The sequence below is a fragment of the Petromyzon marinus genome, chromosome 42, assembly GCF_048934315.1.
Source record: "Petromyzon marinus isolate PM22_M1 ecotype Great Lakes invasive population chromosome 42, UKy_Petmar_22M1.pri1.0, whole genome shotgun sequence".
NCBI classification, from domain to species: Eukaryota; Metazoa; Chordata; class Hyperoartia; order Petromyzontiformes; family Petromyzontidae; genus Petromyzon; species Petromyzon marinus.
In genome coordinates this window covers 5,942,540-5,965,390 of record NC_133708.1, presented here as the reverse complement: position 1 = coordinate 5,965,390, position 22,851 = coordinate 5,942,540, and the positions used below count along the sequence as shown (strand labels likewise).

Here is a 22,851-nt window from a genome sequence, read left to right as displayed (position 1 = left end):
TTTTGGGTACGTGGGCGTGGATTGTGGTGACGTGGCATGTGGGCTACGTGGGCGTGGCCTGTGGCTACGTGGGCGTGGTCTGTGGCTACGTGGGCGGCTAAGGTTACATGGGCGTGCCCTGAAGTTACGTGGGCGTGGATTGTGGGTATCTGGGCGTGGCCTGTGGGGTACGTGAGCCTATACGTGCTTACGTGGGCGTGGTCTGCGGGAGTTTGAGGGGGGCGTGGCTCTGTGGGTTTAATTCGCCGTGGGCGTGCGAGGTGACGTCACCGCCAGCTGATCGGCGCCTGACGTCACCGCGTTCAGGTTGTTGTTGGGCAGCAGATTTTCTCTTGGTTCGCTCTCACATTTTGTGTCGCCTCTCACTTCACTTTTCCCCGCGCGTCTTTGTCTCTCTCTGCTTCACTGCCCTGTTCTCGCTCCCCTCCTCCTCCTCGCTCTCGTCTCGCCCGCTCGGATTAACGCGCCCCGCGATGTCGTCGCCGAGTCCCGGCAAGAGACGGATGGACACAGACGTGGTGAAGCTGTATCCATTCCAGTGATGGCATGCGAACCAAGGAGGACTCTGCCTGTGTGTTTGTGTGTGCCTGTGTGTGATTGTCTTTGTCTGTGTGTGTGCGAGGGAGTATGTGTGCCCGTGTATTTGTGTATGTATTTGTGTACGTGGTTGTGTATTTGTGCGAGTGGTGTATTTGTGAGTGTTGTGTACCTGTGTGGTTGTGTGTGTGTGTGGTTTTATATTTGTGTGCCTGTGTAGTTGTATATTTGTGTGTGTTCGTGGTTGTGTATGTTTGTGTCTGCGAGTGTGCGTTTGTGAGTGTGTTTTTGTGTTTTTTCAGTTGTCAGTATATGTGTCAGTGTGTGCCTGTGCGTGTGTATGACTTATACACACAATGTACAGCGCACCTTTGTGTTTGTTGTGTGTGTACGTGTGACTTTGTGATTGTGTGCCTTTGTGTGTGTGTAAGTGGTTTTGTTTCTGCGTATGTGTGTATTTGTGCGTGTCTTGTGTTTCTATTTATGTGCGAGTGTCTCTCTTGTGTGTGTGTATATATATAAATGGCTGACTGTCCTACGACCTCGGCGAGCCCAGTTCGATTCCCTGTCATCGATAAAGTGCTGAGTGATAACCTAGCCCGTCCTGGGCCTCCCCTAGGTCGACTCATCCTTCATACACAGTACATACAATGTATTTTGTAAATAACAGCAACGGCACTGGGAAGACAAAGGCGGCCGGTTGTGGTGATGTACACATACACCACCGCAAACGGCCTTAATAGGTGCTCGCTAACAAAACGTATCTTGACATGCTATGTAGACCGTACTGTAGTATTATCCGCGTCCGTCTTTGTCTCTAGAACTGTGTCTTGAGTCTGTCATGGCGCCCAGAGAATTACAAATATTATTTCCCGGGGCGAGGCCTGGCTCCGCAGGCTTTTCCCGTCTTTCTTAGGTCACTTTGCCGCTGACAGCCCGGCCGGGTCGGGGGTGTTGGGATGCCTCGCCCTTCCGGGCCCGCAGGTTCCGACGCGTTTGCTGGTTACTCGTGTGTGTGTCTTTTATAACGACGTGGACGTCTGTACATTAAGGGTAAAGTATGGTGTGAGATGTAAATATGTTTGTGTGGGGGGAGAGGGGGGAAACATTTTTTGGTTAGGGATTACGTAATGAGAATCTGGCTGTGTAAATTGTCAAGTAAGTAATGGTGTTCGGGCTATGCGTGCCATCACTTGACCATCACACTTTACCATCGCTTCACCATCACCGAGTGTCAATAGCAGCAGCAGAGTGTCAACACTACCATCACGCTGTGTCAAAACGTCTCCATCGGCACCGTCAAAACCTTCAACTGTCGCCCATCACCGTCACCACCATCATCATCACCGTCATCATCATCGTCACCGTCACCATCATCACCGTCACCATCATCATCATCACCGTCATCAACCAACGGAGTTGAACAAACATCACTTTCACAATATCGCCACTAATCTCCTAGTGTCAATACCATCATCGGCAGGGTCCTCCTCATCACCATCACTCTTGTGTCGACCTTCATCACACCACCGGACCTACAGACATCACCATTACCGTACTTATCCCATCACCGGCCATCGTTACGGCTTCATCATTTTACACGTTTATCATCAACATCATAACTCAAGCTGCCGGCCTTAAACACCATCGCCTCCGTTACTGTTTCGCCATCACCGTCATCACTTCACAATCGCACTATTGTGCATGTTGGTGGTCATCGTCACACCAAGGGGCCGATAAAAAAATCAACATCACCACCATCAGCAGCACGGCGACACCATCAACATTACCATCGCAACATCACCATTACCATCGCAACATCACCATTACCATCGCAACATCACCATTACCATCGCAACATCACCATTACCATCGCAACATCACCATTACCATCGCAACATCACCATTACCATCGCAACATCACCATTACCATCGCAACATCACAATCGCAACATCACCATTACCATCGCAACATCACCATGATCATCGCAACATCACCATTACCATCGCAACATCACCATTACCATCGCAACATCACCATTACCATCGCAACATCACCATTACCATCGCAACATCACCATTACCATCGCAACATCACCATTACCATCGCAACATCACCATTACCATCGCAACATCACCATCACCATCGCAACATCACCATTACCATCGCAACATCACCATCGCAACATCACCATCACTATCACGGCATCACACTGCCTCGACACGGCCATCGTCAATAATCATCACCAAACGGTGGACATCAATCATTCGGTGTCATCACAATTAGACCATCGTCATCATTACCATCACCATAGTAGTAGTGGGTGTAGCTGTGGCATCAAAATGAACAACAACAACCACCACACGAACGAACACCGCTTGCAATCGCACCGACGGTAGCAACTGGAACAACAAAATGTAGCACCACAACGATGGAACATAACAGAAAACAACAGATTATCTAGAGACGGCCGTAAGAACACGGTGATAACGGACGCAATCACCCCGACAACAACACGCGCAACAACTACCACAGAACACGGAGACGACAACAACACGGGACAAACTTAAACACACAATGGCAGTATCAAACAACAACAGTAACGTGTACAACAACATAGAGAACACGGGCAACAACAGAACAGAATGTGGACAATGGCACAAACAACAACAGCAACAGACAACAACATGAACAGCGTGGACAACAAAACCCATGCGGTCCACACACACAACAGGGCACTAACAACCAACGAGATAATGGCGTAAACAACAATCTTACAACGCAACATAGCAGCATAGACGGTCAATAACAAGGCAACAACAGAGACACCAATACGGGCAACATACACACAGTTGACAACCAGATGGACAGCCGCACAGATGGCCACACAACACGAATGTCTCGCTGGGTTGTACGGAGTTATGGCTGTCGTGCCCTCTGTATGACCACAACCACAGAACGTTCGCAATAGGGACAGAACCACCATGGGCAGTTGCTAAAACGGCAGGCAGCGACACAAGACGACAACAACACAGACATAAATCCCCATAGATAGCCACAACAACCACATAGGCAGCGTCACAAGAAATTCGGCACCAACACAACAACAATACATAACCCCACCAGGACAATAACCCCATAGACAACAACAACAACACAGCAACGCAAACAACAGACAACCAAACGTACATCTTTACAAGCAACAACCAAATGTAGAACATCGTGTGTAACAACACACATACATTTACATAACAACGTATGCAGCTATATCACAAAGAACAACACTACCCAAACCATCCACACGCAGTCATTATAAGTGCCGAGCCAGAGCTGGGTGTTGGGTTCACGGGACAGGACCAGGCCCCATGGCTTCTTGGCTCAAGCAGCAAACTCTTAACAAGAGTGCGGAGGATATGGGGACACCACACCAAACACACGGATTCCACACACACACAGACATACAGAGACACCATGGGGACGTAGGGACACTACACACACCGCACTATGTACCACACGACAGACACTGCACTGCAGATACCACAATACACACAGATACCGCTCCACACACCGCATGATAAGAGAAACCACGGTGACCCAGGAAGACGACACGGTTGGCTACGTACGGTGCGAAAGAAGTTATGCATACAGAGAGCGCACACACATACCACACGACAGCATCCCCACACGACAGCACTGCCCCATTCACATCACATAGACACCACACCCCAGACACTACCGCACCACTCACACCACTCTGCACCACAGAAATCGTATACACCAACACACGGCGGGCACCGCAGACCCCACACCACACACACCACACGACAACCGACACAGACAACCGCACCACAGATAATGCCCTAGATAGACACCGCACCATACGCACCACGGCGTTCACCACACATTGCACAGCAACATATACCGCATATATCGGTTACCACATAGAGACACGATATCACACACCACCCACAACTGTCACCAAACACACAGACACCACAAACATCACACACACACACACCACAAATATCACACACACACATACAGGCACCGCACACACACAGGCAGCACAGACACGCGGTGCGACTGAGTTGAGGTTAGGCGACACAGCCCTCCCTCTGTCTCGCTCAAATTTGCTTTGTCAGCAAAACGCGGAGCGTGGAGCCCTGGGGGGCAGGGAGCGTGGGGGGGGGGGGTTGAGTGGGGGGGGCTTATGGGGTACAGTGTGTACAGTGTGCCTGGCTTCACTGGCACAGTGTGTACAGTACACGTGGTATGTGGTGTTGCCCTTTGAGCTTTTATCCTGTGACCCCAACAAGTGTAATCTTTGACCTGTGACTCGCAAACCCTGCATCCTTATGACATTGGGCCTCCAGTGAACTCTGAACCATTGCTCTCATGTGACCTGATGACCCTTGACCATGAAACCCACACAGCATTGAGAGCAAACACGAGGTCACCATCCTGGGAGGACTCAACGAGTTCGTGGTGAAGTTCTATGGCCCGGCCGGCAGTAAGTGATCACCGCATGCCACACTGCACACCAAAGACAAAAATCCCCCGTATAACCTGCACAGACTGTTGGGGCAAGTGCTGTTGGTGAGCACTTGTGAAAGCCAGCACTGCACGCAAGGGGGTGGGTGGCCAACACCACACCCGACCGCCTTTGTCTCCGCAGTGGTGATGTTTACACATCACACCAGGTACTCATTTTAGGCTGAGTCGACCTCGAGGAGGCCCAGAACCGATTCAGATAATCGTCATTGGTGTTAGCCGTGAGCGGGAATCAAACTCGGGTCGCCGGGTTTCATAGCGCAGTGCGATAACCGCTACATTGCACACCACATCACATCACACGCCATAAAACGGCACATTGCGCACCACACGCACACCACAAACGGACATAGGCATGACACACAAAACATAAATATGCACTGCTTAACTCATAAGACAGCATGGCACATACACGGTACAGCCATTTCCACCCAACCCCACAGACATCACACCATTATCACACGTTCATTGCATACAACACAAAAGCACCACACTTGAGACACCACAGCAACCACACCAGACAACACCGCAGGCACCGCCACAGGTGGTGAGGGTTGTGGTGAGTATTGTGCGATTGTTATCGTGGCTCACCCTTTCCTCTCTCTCTCCCCTCCTCCTCCCGTCTCGCCCAGCGCCGTACGAGAATGGGGTGTGGAAGGTGCGGGTGGACCTGCCGGAGAAATATCCCTTCAAGTCTCCCTCCATAGGCATGGCAACGCACAGACACACGCACAGACACTACAACAACAACAGCTGTCCTTCGCCAACAAGTGGTGGTGACATCACCACAGCGCTTGCGCCAGGCTACGTGCACTTTGAGGCTATCGCGTGAAGTGTGGAAGGCTTGCTGCTGGCAGGTCACGGGACAGATCCAGGTGTTGTGGGTTGACTGATGTGCCAGACTAGGTGCAGGAGGTTACAGGAGAGATCCAGGTGCTACCGATCGACTGAGATGATTGACATACACAGTCTGTGCTCCCCACCGCACTACTTAACTGCGTTTTAGCTGCCTGACGCTCCACTTGTTATTGTGAGGGTTGTTCCTGCACCCTGTAACTGCCCAGTAGCGTCCTTGACGTGCCTCCTCCTCCTCACACACGTATATCGTATACGTGCTCCTTGCAATCGTAACAGTTTCCTTCCCTCCCCTCTCGTTCACAGGATTTATGAACAAGATTTTCCACCCAAACATCGACGAAGCGTGCGTTACCGCCCACAGCTTCCCTCCCTCCCTCCCTCCCTCCATCCCTCCCTCCCTCCCTCCCTCCCTCTCTCTTCATCTATCTCACACCCTACCTGCCCCCCATCTCTCTTCTTCTCCATCTCTCTCCCTCTCTATCTCTCCCCCTCCCCCCCCCCACATCTCCCACCCCATCTCGTGTCTGCTGCTGCGTCTCCACCATGTCATGCGTCTCGTTTGTGTCGCACAGCTCAGGGACCGTGTGTCTGGACGTGATAAACCAGACGTGGACGGCGCTGTACGGTAAGGGTCTTCCCACACGCCCCCCCCCAGCTCATTATCGTCACCCCGTGTTTGTGACCCATGACCCCACGTGACCTCACACATGACCTTAGGAGGGGGTTAGGGGAACCTGCGCCCCTTAGGTGGGGTATGGCCCCATGGCTTCATTTTCAGACTGCCTGCAGCCACATGAGACCTACCACTCTGAAAAGGCCCACAAGCCACCTGTATCCACCACTACAAGCGTCTTCGCTGGTAGCATTGCGTGTCTTGTCTTATCGCCATGCTCAGTCACTGGTAGGATGGCCCCGAGTAATAGTAGTCTGTCGATGAGTTGATCTCATGGACCTATCGTCCTGGCTCTCTTTGCCACCCGCCCCTGCCGTTGTTCTGTGACCCGAATCCCTTTCTGACATCTTTGCCCTTCTCATTCCATTGACCCGTGACCCCACAGACCTGTCGAATATCTTTGAGTCGTTCCTGCCACAGCTGCTCGCCTACCCCAACCCGATCGACCCGCTCAATGGCGACGCCGCCGCCATGTACCTGCACAAGCCCGAGGAGTACAAGCAGAAGATCCGAGGTTTACTGCTGTCCCTTTTCTTATGCTTCCCTTTGCTGTTTCCCAACATGTTGCCAGGCCAGTGTCCGTTCACGTGCTTCTCTGCACTGCCCCTTGCTTCCTTGCGCCACCCTGCACGTCGTTGTGGTTGGGGCCGACGCCGAATCCCGACGCTTCCCCGTTGCTTCCTTCACAGAGTACATCCAGAAGTACGCGACGGAGGAAGCGCTTCGGGAGCAGGAGGGAGCGGCGGCCGACTCGTCGTCCGAGAGCTCCATGTCCGACTTCTCCGAGGATGAGACGCAAGACATGGAGCTATAGCCGCACTGGCACCGCACTGGCACCGCACTGGCACCGCACTGGCACCGCACTGGCACCGCACTGGCACCGCCACGACACTAACGCGACATCGACAAAACACTGGCACTTGCACTAATTTCACACCGATATTAGTGCCGACTCCACACTTCACCAACAAGGCATTGACTCAGCCCTGAAGTACACCGATCGTCAGTTAGCACTGCACAGGCACTGTAGTGATACCACACTGGCACCACGCTGATGCCAACACTGCAACTGTGCTGATGCTACACGAAGACTGCATTGACACCACAATGGCCACGGTAGTGACACCATACCAGTATAGCACTGGCACGGAACGTGGCACACTTATCTGATACAGTATAGTACATGCATTTAGGACTCTCGCTTAGCACGGTATAGCGTAACACGCGCGCCCAGTGATCGTAACACATCCACGCAGAGCTGCTAACACCGGCGCGGCGCTCTTAACATTCTCATACAGCACGCGCATAACGCACTCAGTGCGCCCGCACTCGTAGTGCGCGCGCACTCCCCCATTGGTCACTAGCGGCCGGAGCTAAACGGCGCAGTTTGTAGCAAGCTGCTGTTGCGCGGTGTTAACAGAGGCTCTAACGCTGTGTAAATAAAGTCGCAGTCTACGCTGCAACTCGGAGCAACTTTGTTGCAGCAGCCCGTGACAGTTGCCGCCACTGCACGAGAAATGAGCGATTTGATTGGATAGATGCGGGTCACGCGGTCGTCATTGTGACCCGCTGGCTATTTCCAACATGGCGGATTTTTAATGCATTTTTAATGCATGTGCAGAGTTTGATAAGAAAACTACATTAATCTGTATTTAGTAAGATAATGAATACACTTACCATTACTATTTTTATTAATATTTTATAATTTTCATATTATTTACATTTCCAAAATGCCTGGATAGGTTATTTTATTCGTAGGCCAAGCAGGCACCTTTCCTTGCCTAAATCCTGTACTGGGCTTCCTGGGCCAATTCGCCCAGGCGATAGGGGAGGGCGGGCATCATGCCTAGGCCTCCACTACACACAGGGGTGGGCTCCGGTTGTGTTTAATGGCTGTATAGCACGCAACCTTGTTGCACAAGAGAAGCAACGACAAGTTTCAGTGTTGAATGTGAGATGTTGTGCAACAGTTTAACAGCAACCAAGTTTTGTGTAATAAAATTGCGCCATTTAGCTTCAGCTTAATGCTACGTGCTCACATAGGACTATACGGCTCGCATGAACACAAACGCACGTGCATAGACAAACACAACGCAGATGCACAGCACTGACAAACAACACTAACAGCAAACACGTACAGGGTCACATACAGGGTCACATACACATGGACACACAGGCACACATAAATGTATGTAGGCACACGGGGACAAGTACGTGCGCGCACACGACTCGCGCGCATGTGTGCAAATGCACACGGACGTGTGCGCAGCCATGCCTACAGGCACAGATGGATACGGGCATATTTATGCTCACGCATGCACACAAATTCAGGCATTCATACAGGCGCATAGACACACGCGTGCTCACGTGTACACACCTACTTTTCCCTGCCCCTGCTGTACACACTCTGATCCCTCCCACTGCTGCCCCCCACCCTGTCCAGGCCCCTCCCCCCCACCCCCAAGATATATTTAACACGTTAACGTTATTGTTACCGACGCGCTTTCATTATTTTGTTTTTTTAGAAAAAGGAAAAAATAAAACCACCAGTTTTTCGTTTTGGTTGTTTATCATCATCATCAACATTATTATTACCATTACTGTGTTATTAATATTATACTCTTACAAACTCTTACTATTATCGTTATCATCATCATCGTCGTCATTATATCATTGATCGCAAGTCTGTCGGCTCTTGTTGGCTTCTGCCAACTGCCCTCTCGCTCGCTCTCTCTCCCTGCCGCCTGCACGTGTAGACGGGTTGGCAGGTCGGCAGACAGGCGGATAGGGCAGGTAGACGGACAGACAGGTGGATGCACAGACAGGTAGACAGACAGGTCACGGGTAGACGGACAGACAGGTGTCATCTGCCTGTAGTTGTACAGCCGGGCGAGGCAGCCCTTTACCCGTGAGTCATCAGCTGGGTTCGTCTTGCGTTTAAAAACAAAAAGCTTTGGAGATCGTGCAATGGCTGTTGCAGAATGGCTGAGCTTGCCTCGGTTCTACTGTGTTGCACCGTTTTTTTCTCTCGTACTTTTTTTCCTTTTTCTTGTTTTTTGTGTGGTTTTCCTTTTTTAACCAAAGTTTTAGAGGCACCTGACCTTCCCTGCCTGCCTGCCTCCCCTCCTTCCCTCCCTCCCCTCCCTCTCCATGTCTGCTGTTCCTACCCTGGTTCTTCCCAGCCCAGCGGACACGTGCACGCACGCACGGAAACCGTGGTCCTGTGTCCCCGTGGCTTCCGTCCCTACGAGTCTCGCCGATTCTCTGTCCCTCTGTGCTTGCCCGGTGTCTCGAGCATTCTCTTGTCTGTTGCAAGTGCTCTCCGTTTCTCTCTGTCCTCCCGGTCATTGAAGTGAGGGCACGAGTGCGCGATCCAGACATGTCACTGCCCCCTGCGATGCGAAGAGTGGGAAAATGCGTTTGCCGAGAGGGGAGCGTAGTTGCGAGTTTTTTTTTGCGTTAGTGAGCGTGCAGCATAACGGAGTTGGGCGGCATAGCCAATGTTCGCGGTGCATGCGGGATCGATATTGGGGAGAGAGCTCCTCGCCGAGTTATATTCGAGTGCAGTGAGTGCGAGTGTGCGGGCAAGAGGGAGGACTTCTGCCGCTAGGGTCTGTAACCTCACCGCATCCTTGCCGTCTCATCCCTCTCAGTGTCCCTCATCCTCGCCCTGTTACCTCACCGTCTCCTTGCCGTGTATCCTGCATCCTCGCCCTGTCTCTCACCACCTCACCCTGTCTCCCACGTCCTCACCACCCTGTTCATTCCTCACCAGCTCTCTCACCTCACCCCGTCTCTCATCCCCACCGTGTCTCCTTAACCCTGTGTCCCACCACCTCACCATGTCTACCTCCCATTATCTCACACTAATCCCACCACCCCCCCCCCCCAATTCTTGCCTCACCTCACCCCATCTCCCACCTTTCTCCCACCTCCCTCTTGATTTTAATTTTCTTGCCGACTTTGATCTTCTCAACTCGTGCAACTTGTGGTTTGGTAAAAAAACGAAAAAAAAGTAGGTAGGAGTTACGTTAAAAAAAAATCTGTAAAAATAATAAAAAGTTATAAAACTGCGCTTGTGTCGAGAGTGCTTGTTGCGTGTGAGTGTGTGTGGGCGAGGGAGCTCCACCAGCCCTCGGCGACTGGACTCGAATCTGGATCCTGCCACCTCGGAGTCAAGCTCACAAGTCCGTTTCGAAATCATGGCGACGGTGGCGAGTTGCGTTTGACGGAGTCGCCCTCCTGCACACCGGGCGTGCTGGAGCGCTGCACACGCGATAAGCGACGTTGCATCGCACTCGTAGTGCACGCGCACTCGCCCATCGGTCACTAGCGGCCGGAGCTAAACGGCGCAGTTTGTAGCAAGCTGCAGTTGCGCGGTGTTAACCGAGGCTCTAACGCTGTGTAAATAAAGTCGCAGTCGACGCTGCAACTCAGAGCAACTTTGTTGCAGCAGCCCGTGACAGTTGCCGCCACTGCACGAGAAATGAGCGATTTGATTGGATAGACTGCCCCTGGCCTGCGAGTGGGCGTTTGTCCACCTGTCGGGGGTGATTGCTGCTACGTGTGTGGTCCCAATTTAGTGATTTGTGAGTGGATTCTTTTGTTGTGAACGACCCGTTGGGTTTATTGCGTTGGTGTGAAGGCGCATTGTGCACGACACATCACGGCTTGAAGGGTTCAATGGCCAATGGATGAGACTGTGGAGACCGGAGGGCAAAGGAGAGAACGCGCGCGAGAGATGGTGAACCGCCCGAGGAGACGGAGCGATGGAATTGGCTTGAGTGCAGGAGTGAGACAGATTGTGGCACTGCAAGTGGGGACACAACGTGATGACTTCATCCAGCAGTGGATAGAGCATGTGCCCGAGAAAGGCAATTGAGGTTTTCACCGGACTGAAACATTCTTATGACGGGAATGCACATTTGGGGTCTCCACTTTCCTACTCTCCGTTTATCGCACGAGTTAAACTGACGTACAGACTGTTATAAGTGTACAACCAAGCTTAATGTGATGGGGGGCTTAATTTATCACTGAAAATGTTCGAGGTTGCTGGCAGCCTGTAGAGTAGTAAGGTGGCGTTTAGTAGCTGCGGCGTTATCATGACGTATACTGGTTGTGGTGTGCTGTGCGTGTGAATAATTTGTGGGTGGGTGACCTGGCTGAGGCCATCAGCTCTACTCAAGGCCGTAGTCATGGAGTCAACATTGGGGGGGACCAAATCTTACAGGGGGTCTGGGGGTCCCCCCCCAGAAAAAAAATCTAAATTTGAAAATGAATTTTCTGCCTAAAATATTAAAAAATTCACCAACACATAGGATATACTTTTTATTTATTTTTTACAATAATGTCTAATAGTGTATTGTATTACATTGCTCTGTTTTTTTTCTTTTTTACATTTTCTTGTTTCATTGTATGTAATGGCAGAGATTAGGGATTAATCAAGTACAACCATAACCACAATCATATAAACATAAATATATTTTAAAGCAGTATATTGGGGGGGGGACATTTTGAGCATATTTGAATATTGGGGGGGGATGTGTCCCCCCCCAATAAATATAATAATTACGGCCCTGGCTCTACTCCACCAGAGCTGATGAGCAGTCACCCGGCCACGTGGCTCGGTGGTAGAGCGATCACCTCGCAGAACTTTGAAGGTCACGAGTTCAAATCCTGGCTGAGTTGGGAGGGGGTTGACCCAGCCAATCATTCCTACCTCCAGGGTTCATAGAGTGAGTACCATACTACTTTGCGGGGAAGTCAATGGTGGTTGTCCTCTGGATATTCTCGCCCCCGCCAAAGGAATGTGGAATTCCCGTCGCTAGCTCAGGGTTATAGACAGAATAGCGCTGCCTCAATTGCCAACTGAGTACAAAATCACTTTGACTTGACGCTCGAATTGAGCCCGTTTAATCAGTGGGCGGCTGGAATCTGGATTGGAAACCCAGCATCTCACTGGCTCAGCGCCTTTTACCCCGTGAACCCCCCCACCACCCGACCCCTCCACACTCAACACATTTCTCCAGCACACTGTGGCAATAACAGGAAACGTTTCATATGCAACGGATGGGCCAATGGTCTTTCTTCATGGCGTACCAATCCCGAGACGCACCGAATCACACCAAAGTCACTTGAACTTTGGCATCCATGTGGATTTGAATTTGGCGGCAAAAGCGTGTGACGTCACAACGCAAAGCGCGTCGACCGCCTGTGTCATCACGCACGGCCAAGGCCATGTGACGTCATTACGCCAATCTGTCGCAACCTTGAGCGCCTTTAAGCTGTCAGCCGTCAACCTGACATAAGGGGCCGTCCATAAATGACGTCACGCGAGTTTGGACGATTTTTGACCCCCCCCCCCTGGTCACACGACGTCACAAAAAGTCAGACCCCCCCCAAATATGACGTCACAAAGCTCTGCCCCCCCCCCAAATAAAACATGCTTTAAATCGCTTTAAACTATTGTCATTGTAGTACGTATTTAATGTGGCGCTGCACTCTGATGTTGTAGGAGAAAACATTTATTAAAAAGTCTATTTAATTAAGTAGAACGTGTTGTCTATATTTATTTAAAGTTGCGCATTTTTAATGTGACGTCACATTTCTCAAACCCCTCCCCCCCTCGTCGCACATCGTCACAAATGTCTGACCACCCCCTACCCCCCCTAGGTGCGTGACGTCATTTATGGACGGCCCCATACCCGTTTTCACTGAATTAGACCATAACAGCCTTTACGATAAGTTAGTATACCCCTAAAGAGACTTCTCGCTCACTCTTTAAAGCTTGTATCCTAGTGGGTTGCTGGATGTAACGTTGCTTATATTCTCTGACGCTGTTTGGTATTGTGTCTAAGAGACCGTCCATAAATGACGTCACGTTCTACTTAATTAAATAGACTTTTTAATAAATGTTTTCTCCTACAACATCAGAGTGCAGCGCCACATTAAATACGCACTACAATGACAATAGTCTAAATCGATTTGAAGCATGTTTTATATATTTGGGCGGGGGGGGGGCAGAGCTTTGTGACGTCATATTTGAGGGGGGTCTGACTTTTTGTGAGACCCCCCTCAAATATGACGTCACACATCGTCACAAATGTCTGACCCCCCCCCCTAGGTGCGTGACGTCATTTATGGACGGCCCCTAATATACTCTTACATAAATCACTTTTTGAAGCTAAAACTAAGTATTCTTAAACTCTTAACGCCGATTATCCGTATATGTTTTAACGCGTCCCACCCCCATCATATCAATGTAGGAATCGGGGGATGAAGCAGGGCTATTGCCCAAAACGTCGTCTATAACATGTTTTTTTGCCTCTTAAGGCGACACACACACACGGTGTGTTATTGACAAATGTGAATCAATCTTACGACCGAGGAGTCCAAATATGCAGGAATCTTTAAAATAATCGATGGAATTTGATAACATCTGGAAACCTTAAACGAATGTTTTTGATCTTGATTTGAAGCTTTCGTGACTGCAGGAATCCATACTCTTGGGTTCTTTCGGTAGAGTCACGTAGGTAGAAAATAAAAACTAATCACGACGTTTCGATTGCAACACAAGCAATCATCATCAGGTGGGAAAACTACAGCAATAAGTTTTTTTTGGTCCAGCCGCTGCTGGGTTTGGTGGCTGTAGTGCACAACTCAACACACAACTCACACACAACTAACTTAACATACAATTCAACATACAACTAACACACAACTCACACACAACTCACACACAACTAACATAACATACAATTCAACATACAACTAACACACAACTCACACACAACTAACTTAACATACAATTCAACATACAACTACCACACAACTTACACAACTCAACACACGACTCACACACAACTCACACACAACTAACACACAACTTACACAACTCAACACACAACTAACACACAGCTAACACAACTAACACACAACTTACACACAACTAACACACAACTCACACACAACTCAACACACAACTTACACACAACTAACACACAACTAACACACAACTCACACACAACTAACACACAACTCAACACAACTAACACACAACTTACACACAACTAACACACAGCTAACACAACTAACACACAACTTACACACAACTAACACACAACTAACACACAACTCACACAACTAACACACAACTCAACACAACTAACACACAACTCAACACACAACTAACACACAGCTAACACAACTAACACACAACTTACACACAACTAACACAACTAACACACAACTCACACACAACTAACACACAACTAACACACAACTTACACACAACTAACACACAACTCACACACAACTAACACACAACTCAACACAACTAACACACAACTTACACACAACTAACACACAACTCACACACAACTAACACACAGCTAACACACAACTCAACACACAGCTAACACAACTAACACACTACTTACACACAACTCAACACACAACTAACACACAACTCAACACAACTAACACACAACTCAACACAACTAACACACAACTCAACACAACTAACACACAACTAACACACAACTCAACACAACTAACACACAACTAACACACAGCTAACACACAACTCAACACGCAGCAAACACAACTAACACACTACTTACACACAACTCAACACACAACTAACACACAACTCAACACAACTAACACACAACTAACACACAGCTAACACACAACTCAACACGCAGCTAACACACAGCTAACATACAACTCAACACACAGCTAACACAACTAACACACAACTCAACACATAACTCAACACAACTAACACAACTCAACACACAGCTAACACACAACTCGAGGAATCGATTTTAAATACTGTTTAAGGGAATCACGCGAATGCAAAGGTCTTAGAATCGACATTTCTAAAATCTAATTGCGCCTGAATCGTAGGAATCGAAAGGGGTCGGCATCATAACCTCTTCGGTAACAGAATCGACGTTTCCGATTCCACGCCCTCGCAGCCGGCCCGAGCCAATCGGCGGCGCCCTCACTTGGCGGCTCGGCCAATGGGAGACAGCGATGCGGGCCGCACCCTCCCCACCCCCCACCGTCGTCCCCCATCGCGCTGGAGGTCACCACCAGCAGCAGCAGCAGGAGGCGATGGCGGCAGCGGTGAAGACGACTGCGACGCGGGGCCTTCGCGCTCTGGGCATCTCGGCGGGGATCGCGGCGCGGAGGGGCGCTCCCTCGCTCCTCCACGCGGGCTCGCCCCTCGCGCGAGGTTTCCACGCCACCCGGGCAGCCGCCGTGCAGGTGCCGCAGTCCGCTTCACACGCAGTCAGCCAGCCAGCCACTCGCCCAGTCAGCCAGACAGTCAGCCACACAGTCAGCCAGCCAGTCACCCACCAAGCCAGTCAGCCAGCCAGTCAGCCAGTCAGCCACACAGTCAGCCAGTCACCCAGTCAGCCACCCAGTCAGTCACCCAGCCAGTCAGCCAGCCACCCACCAAGCCAGTCAGCCAGCCAGTCAGCCAGCCACCCAGTCAGTCACCCAGCCAGTCAGCCAGCCACCCAATCAGCCACCCAGTCAGTCACCCAGCCAGTCAGCCAGCCACCCACCAAGCCAGTCACCCAGTCAGCCAGTCAGCCACCAAGCAAGTCACCCAGCCAGCCACCCAGTCAGCCACACAGTTACCCAGCCACCTACCAAGCCAGTCACTCAGATAGCCACACAGTCACCCAGCCAGCCACCCACCAAGCCAGTCAGCCAGCAAGTCACCCAGTCAGCCACCAAGCCAGTCACTCAGCCAGCTTCACAGTCACCCAGTCAGCCACACAGTCACCCACCAAGCCACCCACCAAGCCACCCAGCCAGCCACTCACCCAGCCAGCCACCAAGCCAGTCACCCAGCCAGCCACCCAGTTAGTCGCTCAACTGTGACATGGGTCGTATTTAGCATGCAACTCAACACATTATTCACGAAAACTGTGGGCTTAAAATAAAATTAATGGTTCGACGTTTCGGGAAATGGTCCTTCATAGCACACATCACTGCGGGGCTACGTTGTTTGCAGCTCCAGGCAGTGCACTGCATTCCTAATGCCTATGCTTCCCGCCTGCAGAAAACCACACTGATCAGCGTGAAGGATGATCAAATGATCCCCGTGATGACCTGCAGCGATGGGAGGGCAGTAATGATGCGCTTCAGATTAACTGCAAAGGATTTTTCTTGGCTTGAGAGTCTCGCTGGACAGCAGGGGGACACACGGGGAGGAAACATTTTAAATTCGCTTTGACGTCACTTTGATGACGTATTGATGAGTCCAGTGGTCTCGTCATAGTAACGTGGAAATTCCAATAGCGCTGTCCCGTGATCGTTTAGTTACAGAGACTGTGGGTGTCATGTAAATCAATGAAAAATCGCCCGTGTACGCTCACGCCACGCGCAACCGAATCGCGATTACAAGATTTTGGCGTGCGCTGCGAACCTGAGAAGCGATATGGGTCAGGGTGGAGGTCAGGGTTGAGGTCAGAGAGGTCAGGGTTGAAGGTCAAGGTTGAAGTTGTCCCCCCCCCCTCCCCGCTGCGTGTGTTATAGATGACTGTGCGGGATGCGCTGAATCAGGCGATGGAGGAGGAGATGGAGCGGGATGAGCGAGTGATGCTGCTGGGCGAGGAGGTGGGGCAGTATGACGGAGCCTACAAGGTGCGGAGCTCACATCATCTCTCAGCAACATCGTCACTCATGACGTTGTCACTCGTCTCACTGACCGTCTCAGTGTCTCGCCACTGTCAGAATCATCATCATCGTTAAAATCGTCTCACAGCCAGTGTGAATGTCACCACTCAACATCATCAACATCGTCATGAACTTTATCGACTGGCATCACCAACATCACTGGACTAATGGCCAGTTTCCCAGGTCACTCTTGCAAATGAGACTCTATCCTGGTCTCTTGGGTTCTCAACTGATTAAACAAATCAACTTGAACGAGTATAATTATTGAACACGTAATAGGTTTGCGCAGCAAATATGATTCATAATACATTTTTAGCTTCTACCACGTGATGATTTGGCCATAATTTGTGTCGAAAGACCCTCCACCACCCGAAACAGCCGATCGTTACATTGTCACGCAGTGTACAAACGTTTAAAAGTGCACCAGTTATTGTTTCTGCGCACTCACTGGAAAGTTGGAGGACAATTCTCACAACCAGATTTCGCAGCCATTAGATACGCGACGTTTCATTTGGAACTGCATCAAGCGTCATCAGGGCAAGATTCAAGAAGTCAGTAACAATCCTGGAAGTCAGAATATGAAACACTTGTCCATGTGACAGCTTGATTTGTTTGCCTGTGTATCAGGTGGTGGAGGGTCTTATGGCAGAAATTTGATCAGACCAATCCATGGCCTAAGCCAAAAATCAATGATGAATCGGCATCATCACTCTCATCACAGCATAATCATCGTCTTCATCATCGTTCTGCATTGACACCGCTGTCACGACAGGCATCATCATTGCTGAGCCCGTGGTCTCCGTGTCGTTGCTGCGGTGATCCCTCGGCTGTGAGTAGGTGAGCCGGGGACTGCTGAAGAAGTTTGGGGAGAAGAGAATCATCGACACGCCCATCACTGAGATGGGATTTGCCGGCATTGCCGTGGGGGCCGCCATGGTGAGAGAGACGCCTCCTCCTCCTCCCTCCCTTCCTCCTCCATCACCCTCTTCCCCCTCCTCTCCTTGGCGCCCTCCCTCTCTACTCTCCAATTTCCCTCCCGTCGTGTGTCCCTGTTGGTGACTCCGTGTGTGCACGACCGCGTGTGGGTGTACGTATGTACGTGTTGCTTGTGTGTACGTGTCTGTCTGTAGGAGCTCATGTGTCCGTACGAGTGTGTGTACATGTGTGTGTACGAGCGTGTCCACGTGTGCGTGCACAATTGTGTGTCGTGTGTGTATTAGTCAGGTATGTGCATGTTTCTTAGTGTTTATGTGTTTACATGTGTATGTGTGTACCAGTGTGTGAGTACAGTTGTGCCACTGTGTGTATGTTTTGTACAGGCCGGTCTGCGCCCCATTTGCGAGTTCATGACCTTCAACTTCTCCATGCAAGCCATCGACCAGGTGCGTGCGCACAAGCAGCTCCACGCACTCGGCTCCATGTGGAGGGGGGTCCGCTCTGTGGCCTCGAGGCTCCGAGGCTCCGAGCCCCGCACAGAGGCTCCTGTGCTGTGGAGTCGCGCTCCTCTCTGGGCCGGGGATGCGGGGCTACAACACACAGGCTCTCAGTAGCCTCGACTCTATTCATTCATATTTGTGTTCAAACTAGTATTGTTTTATTTATTCAGAAAGATAGAGTATCGTATCATCTGGAGCAGACCAGCAGATAGGCTGATGCATGCGGGTTAACCGCCAAACGCCGTATGCCACTGCGTGCAGCGTGAGTACCGCGCGGTCAGCGTTTCTCTTCCATAATAAACAAAAGTGCTTTTGTGTTTTATTTTCGGGTAGGCTCTCTGGCTGTCAACTTAGTTTGAGCCTGGCTTAGGGAGGTTTTCACTTTTCATCAATGGTTTATCCAGGTTAGATTCAAATAACATGTCCCCATGTGTACCCGCGCATCCTTGCGTGTCCCCATCTGCCTGCGAGTGCCTCCTCGTGTCTGTCCCTTGCGTGTCTGTCCCTTGCGTGTCCCCTCGCGTGCCCCCCGCGCGCCCCCCCATGTGCCCCCCTTCCTGCGCGCTTCCCCTCCCCCGAGTGTACCCCTGCATGCCCCCACGCGTCCCCCCGCATGTCCGCAGGTCATAAACTCGGCGGCCAAGACATGTTACATGTCGGCGGGCACGGTGTCGGTGCCCATTGTGTTCCGCGGGCCCAACGGCGCGGCGATGGGTGTGGCGGCGCAGCACTCGCAGTGCTTCGCCGCCTGGTACAGCCACTGCCCCGGCCTCAAGGTCCTCTCCCCCTGGAGCTCTGAGGATGCCAAGGGCCTCCTCAAGGCGGCCATCCGCGACGAGAACCCAGGTCCTGCGGAGTGGCAAGCGCGCACGTCTGTGTGCGTGCGTGCGCGCGCTTGTGTCGTCCGTTGTGTCTGCGTGCAGGGGCGGAGCCAGGGGGGGTGACAGGGGTGACATTCTGCGTATAAGTGTACGACACTCGGTCTGGCGGACTCGGTGCAACTGCATAGTCAGAGTGTGTCGCCAACCGATGGAGTCTAGTTCAACAGCCTGACTCTCTAATCATTCTTGAAGTTAAAATTTGTTGAATGTCACCCCGGCCTGAAATCCTGGCTCTGCCCGTCTGCGTGTATGTATGTTTCATTTATTTTGCACCGTACATAGCCAACCGTGATAATTGGAGGTGTGGAGGAAGGACAACAAACTAAACACAAAAAGCACTTCTAAAGAAATGAGTTTTCAGTAGAACTGATCTTTGTCTTTTGTTTGTTGTACTTCCCCCGCACATCCGGTGAGCACTGTTGGCTACGTTCGGTGTGGTAGTGTTCAGTGGTCAGCACTGCACTGCGCTACAAACCCCGTAAACAAAAGTTCGATTCCAGCTCGCAGCCAACAACAGTGAAGAATATCTTAACCGGTCCTGGGCCTTCCCTACATTGACTCAGCCTTAAATGAGTACCTGGCCATGCCGGCCACTTGGTTTACATTGTTATTACTGCAGGTGCACAGGGAGAAGTTATGGCTTGCAGGGGTTGTACAACTCAGCCCTGAATAAGGACCGGGTGTCTGCTTACAGGAATTGCCCCCTCAGTCTGTAAGATTACACGGAGGGGTGGGGGGGGGGTCTCTATTTTTACCGCTTCCCAACCTAGAGTTTTTGCATTAACTCTGTCCGCCTGCCTCTCCGTAAAGGATCGGCGCGATAGCCTTCGCAGGCATTATCCAGACTAATATTAAGTTGCATTGCTACTTGGCACATTATTCAAAGCGTTATTTGCCAAAATTTGTCGTTCAAAAAAAAAACAGCACTAAAAGTCCCCACCTCGGCGTCCAGGCCCTGCCGGCCTAGGTGCATTCTCCCGGGTCGTGCCAGCTATGCGAGTTCCCTGCTCTCACCACAGTCTACTGCAGTGTGAGTGCCACGCTGCTGTTGCTGATTGAGTACTGAATGCGCGTGTCCATGTGCGTGCGTGGTGTTCTCTGCGCATGTCCGCATGTGCGTGCGTGCAGTGGTGTTCCTGGAGAACGAGCTGCTCTATGGAGTCGCCTTTGAGATGTCCCAGGAGGCGCAGTCCAAGGACTTCGTCATCCCCATCGGCAAGGCCAAGATTGAGCGGCCTGGTGAGGACGCGACCCTACATTGACCCTTACCTTGACCTTGGCCCCACCAGGTCTGTGAAGGCGTGACGTGATGGCGTGTCTGGCCGTGATCGTGTGGTGTGCCGGTATATCAGGCGGTTGTGTGGTGATTGGAGTGTGGTGGTGTGCATGGTTGTCTGTCGGTGTGCATAGCCGTGGCACAAAACTGTGTAGTTGTGGTATGACGTTGCGTGGTTGTGGCGTGACACTGCTGTCTTCGGCGTGCTCCGTATGGTTGTGGTGGCGTGTGTTGTTATGACACTGTGTGGATGTGCGATGCTGTGTGGATGTGTCGCGCTGTGTGTGGTTGTATGACGACGTGCAGTTGTGTGATGCAATTGTTTGTGGTGTGCCGCTGTTCTTCGCATGGTTGTGCCACACAGGGAAGCACATAACCATCGTGTCGTTTTCGCGCACCGTTGGTCACTCTCTGGAGGCGGCCACCGCCCTCGCCAAGGAGGGCATCGAGTGCGAGGTGAGGAATCGGCCTCAACACACACAACTTGGCCTCAACCCAGACACGCACAACACACACCGGCCTCAGCATGCACGCACAGCGGCCTCTACAGGCATGGCAGCTTGAGCACAGGCACAACGCGTCACTCCTTGGGGAATTCTGACAAATTTCCCACCTGCCCCCTCCCCACCGTGCCCCCCCCCCCCCACAGGTGATAAACCTGCGCACAGTCCGGCCACTGGATGAGGAGGCGATTGAGAAGAGCGTCATGAAGACGAACCACCTGGTGACAGTGGAGGGCGGCTGGCCCCAGAGCGGAGTCGGATCCGAGATCTGCGCTCGCATCATGGAGGGTCAGCCACCTCTCTCGCTCCACCTCTTGCCCTTGACCTTGCCTCTTGGCCACCCATGACCTTGCGCTCCAACCTTTGACCCTTCGCCCGTGCTCGACCGCGGCATAGAATTTCGATTCGGCTGCCGCTGGAGTCGGCTGGTCACGTGACCCTCGACTTGCCCCCTTCCCCCCCCAGTCCCCGCATCCCCATTGTCCCACCATGCCCCCACGTCTCCCGTGTGACCTAGAACCCTGCGTCTCTCCCATGTCCACATCTGCCGCACGTCTCCTTTTTCCACGTCAACCTCGTCTCTCCCTCGTCTCATGCGTCCCACCATCACCCCTCGTTTCTCTATCTGCATCTCCTCTTTATCTCCATCACCTTCCCACCCCCCCTCACCTTCCGCAGGCCCTGCATTCAATCACCTGGATGCGCCGGTGGCTCGTGTCACCGGAGTGGACGTGCCCATGCCGTACGCGCGCAACCTCGAGGAGGCGGCCAACGTGCAGGTCAAGGACATCGTGGCCACGGTGCGGCGCGTGCTCAACCTGGGGGAGGCGCGCACACAGGCCACAGGGCAGCAGTAGGCCCAGACCGTGGGCAGCAGCTGCGGGGCAGCAGCAGCAGCAAAAGCGAGCGGGCGCAATGCGGCACTGGCCTTGAGCTAACGCCAGCACTCTTGCCGCACGGGAACGCACAATCCCTAAGTTTTCCGGGTTCCCCCCCACACACTCCACCTTGGTGGTCCCCGAGGTCCCCACTCAACCCCGGGTTCCCTTGGGGTCTCCCCTTCCGCTCGCTCCAAACCCTTGTCCCCTGTGCTTTGACTTGAATGTAGAACATGGAGCGCACTGTGGGGGTGGCGGGGGCAGGCAGCTTCTACTGTGGCCCCCTCTCAAACACCCACCTCCCTCCCACTTTAACCCCCCACTTTGATCCTGTGCCCCCTCCTCCCCCCCCCCCCCCCCCACTGCCCCCCCACCCATGATGAGCTCCATGTTCCTCTGCTGGTTGGGCGTGAGCACCTGGGCGTGGTGTGACCACTCCTTCCCCCTCCCCGTGTGTCCCCTCGGGTCGGGGCGGTATTCTCCTGTAGGGTCAGACCTCGGTGTGACCCCCGCTCTTGTATTAAACGACCATGTCCCACGATCGCTGTGTGCCTCTTGC

General features: G+C 51.9%; 2 protein-coding genes across 2 annotated transcripts; both read left to right on the top strand.

Annotated features, from left to right (window-relative positions):
* Nucleotides 1-252: 252 nt before the first annotated feature.
* UBE2H (ubiquitin conjugating enzyme E2 H) lies at nucleotides 253-7,581 on the top strand. Its single transcript, XM_032969526.2, has 7 exons — nucleotides 253-526; nucleotides 4,972-5,048; nucleotides 5,722-5,796; nucleotides 6,251-6,290; nucleotides 6,520-6,572; nucleotides 7,006-7,134; nucleotides 7,310-7,581. Exons 1-7 carry the CDS (start codon nucleotides 474-476, stop codon nucleotides 7,432-7,434), a joined length of 552 nt encoding a protein of 183 aa, XP_032825417.1. The 5' UTR covers nucleotides 253-473; the 3' UTR covers nucleotides 7,435-7,581.
* Nucleotides 7,582-15,644: 8,063 nt separating this feature from the next.
* PDHB (pyruvate dehydrogenase E1 subunit beta) lies at nucleotides 15,645-22,833 on the top strand. Its single transcript, XM_032969506.2, has 9 exons — nucleotides 15,645-15,893; nucleotides 17,178-17,285; nucleotides 18,156-18,254; nucleotides 18,638-18,700; nucleotides 19,378-19,600; nucleotides 20,764-20,874; nucleotides 21,276-21,367; nucleotides 21,561-21,702; nucleotides 22,093-22,833. Exons 1-9 carry the CDS (start codon nucleotides 15,660-15,662, stop codon nucleotides 22,269-22,271), a joined length of 1,251 nt encoding a protein of 416 aa, XP_032825397.1. The 5' UTR covers nucleotides 15,645-15,659; the 3' UTR covers nucleotides 22,272-22,833.
* Nucleotides 22,834-22,851: the final 18 nt, after the last annotated feature.

Excerpts from the sequence above, each read along its gene's own strand:
- UBE2H (XM_032969526.2), top strand. The coding sequence starts at position 474 with ATGTCGTCGCCGAGTCCCGGCAAGAGACGGATGGACACAGACGTGGTG. Across the intron at positions 5,797-6,250 it reads CTTCAAGTCTCCCTCCATAG|GATTTATGAACAAGATTTTC; the intron begins GCATGGCAACGC and ends TCTCGTTCACAG. Across the intron at positions 7,135-7,309 it reads GTACAAGCAGAAGATCCGAG|AGTACATCCAGAAGTACGCG; the intron begins GTTTACTGCTGT and ends CTTCCTTCACAG.
- PDHB (XM_032969506.2), top strand. The coding sequence starts at position 15,660 with ATGCGGGCCGCACCCTCCCCACCCCCCACCGTCGTCCCCCATCGCGCT. Across the intron at positions 18,255-18,637 it reads TTGCCGTGGGGGCCGCCATG|GCCGGTCTGCGCCCCATTTG; the intron begins GTGAGAGAGACG and ends TGTTTTGTACAG. Across the intron at positions 18,701-19,377 it reads CCATGCAAGCCATCGACCAG|GTCATAAACTCGGCGGCCAA; the intron begins GTGCGTGCGCAC and ends GCATGTCCGCAG.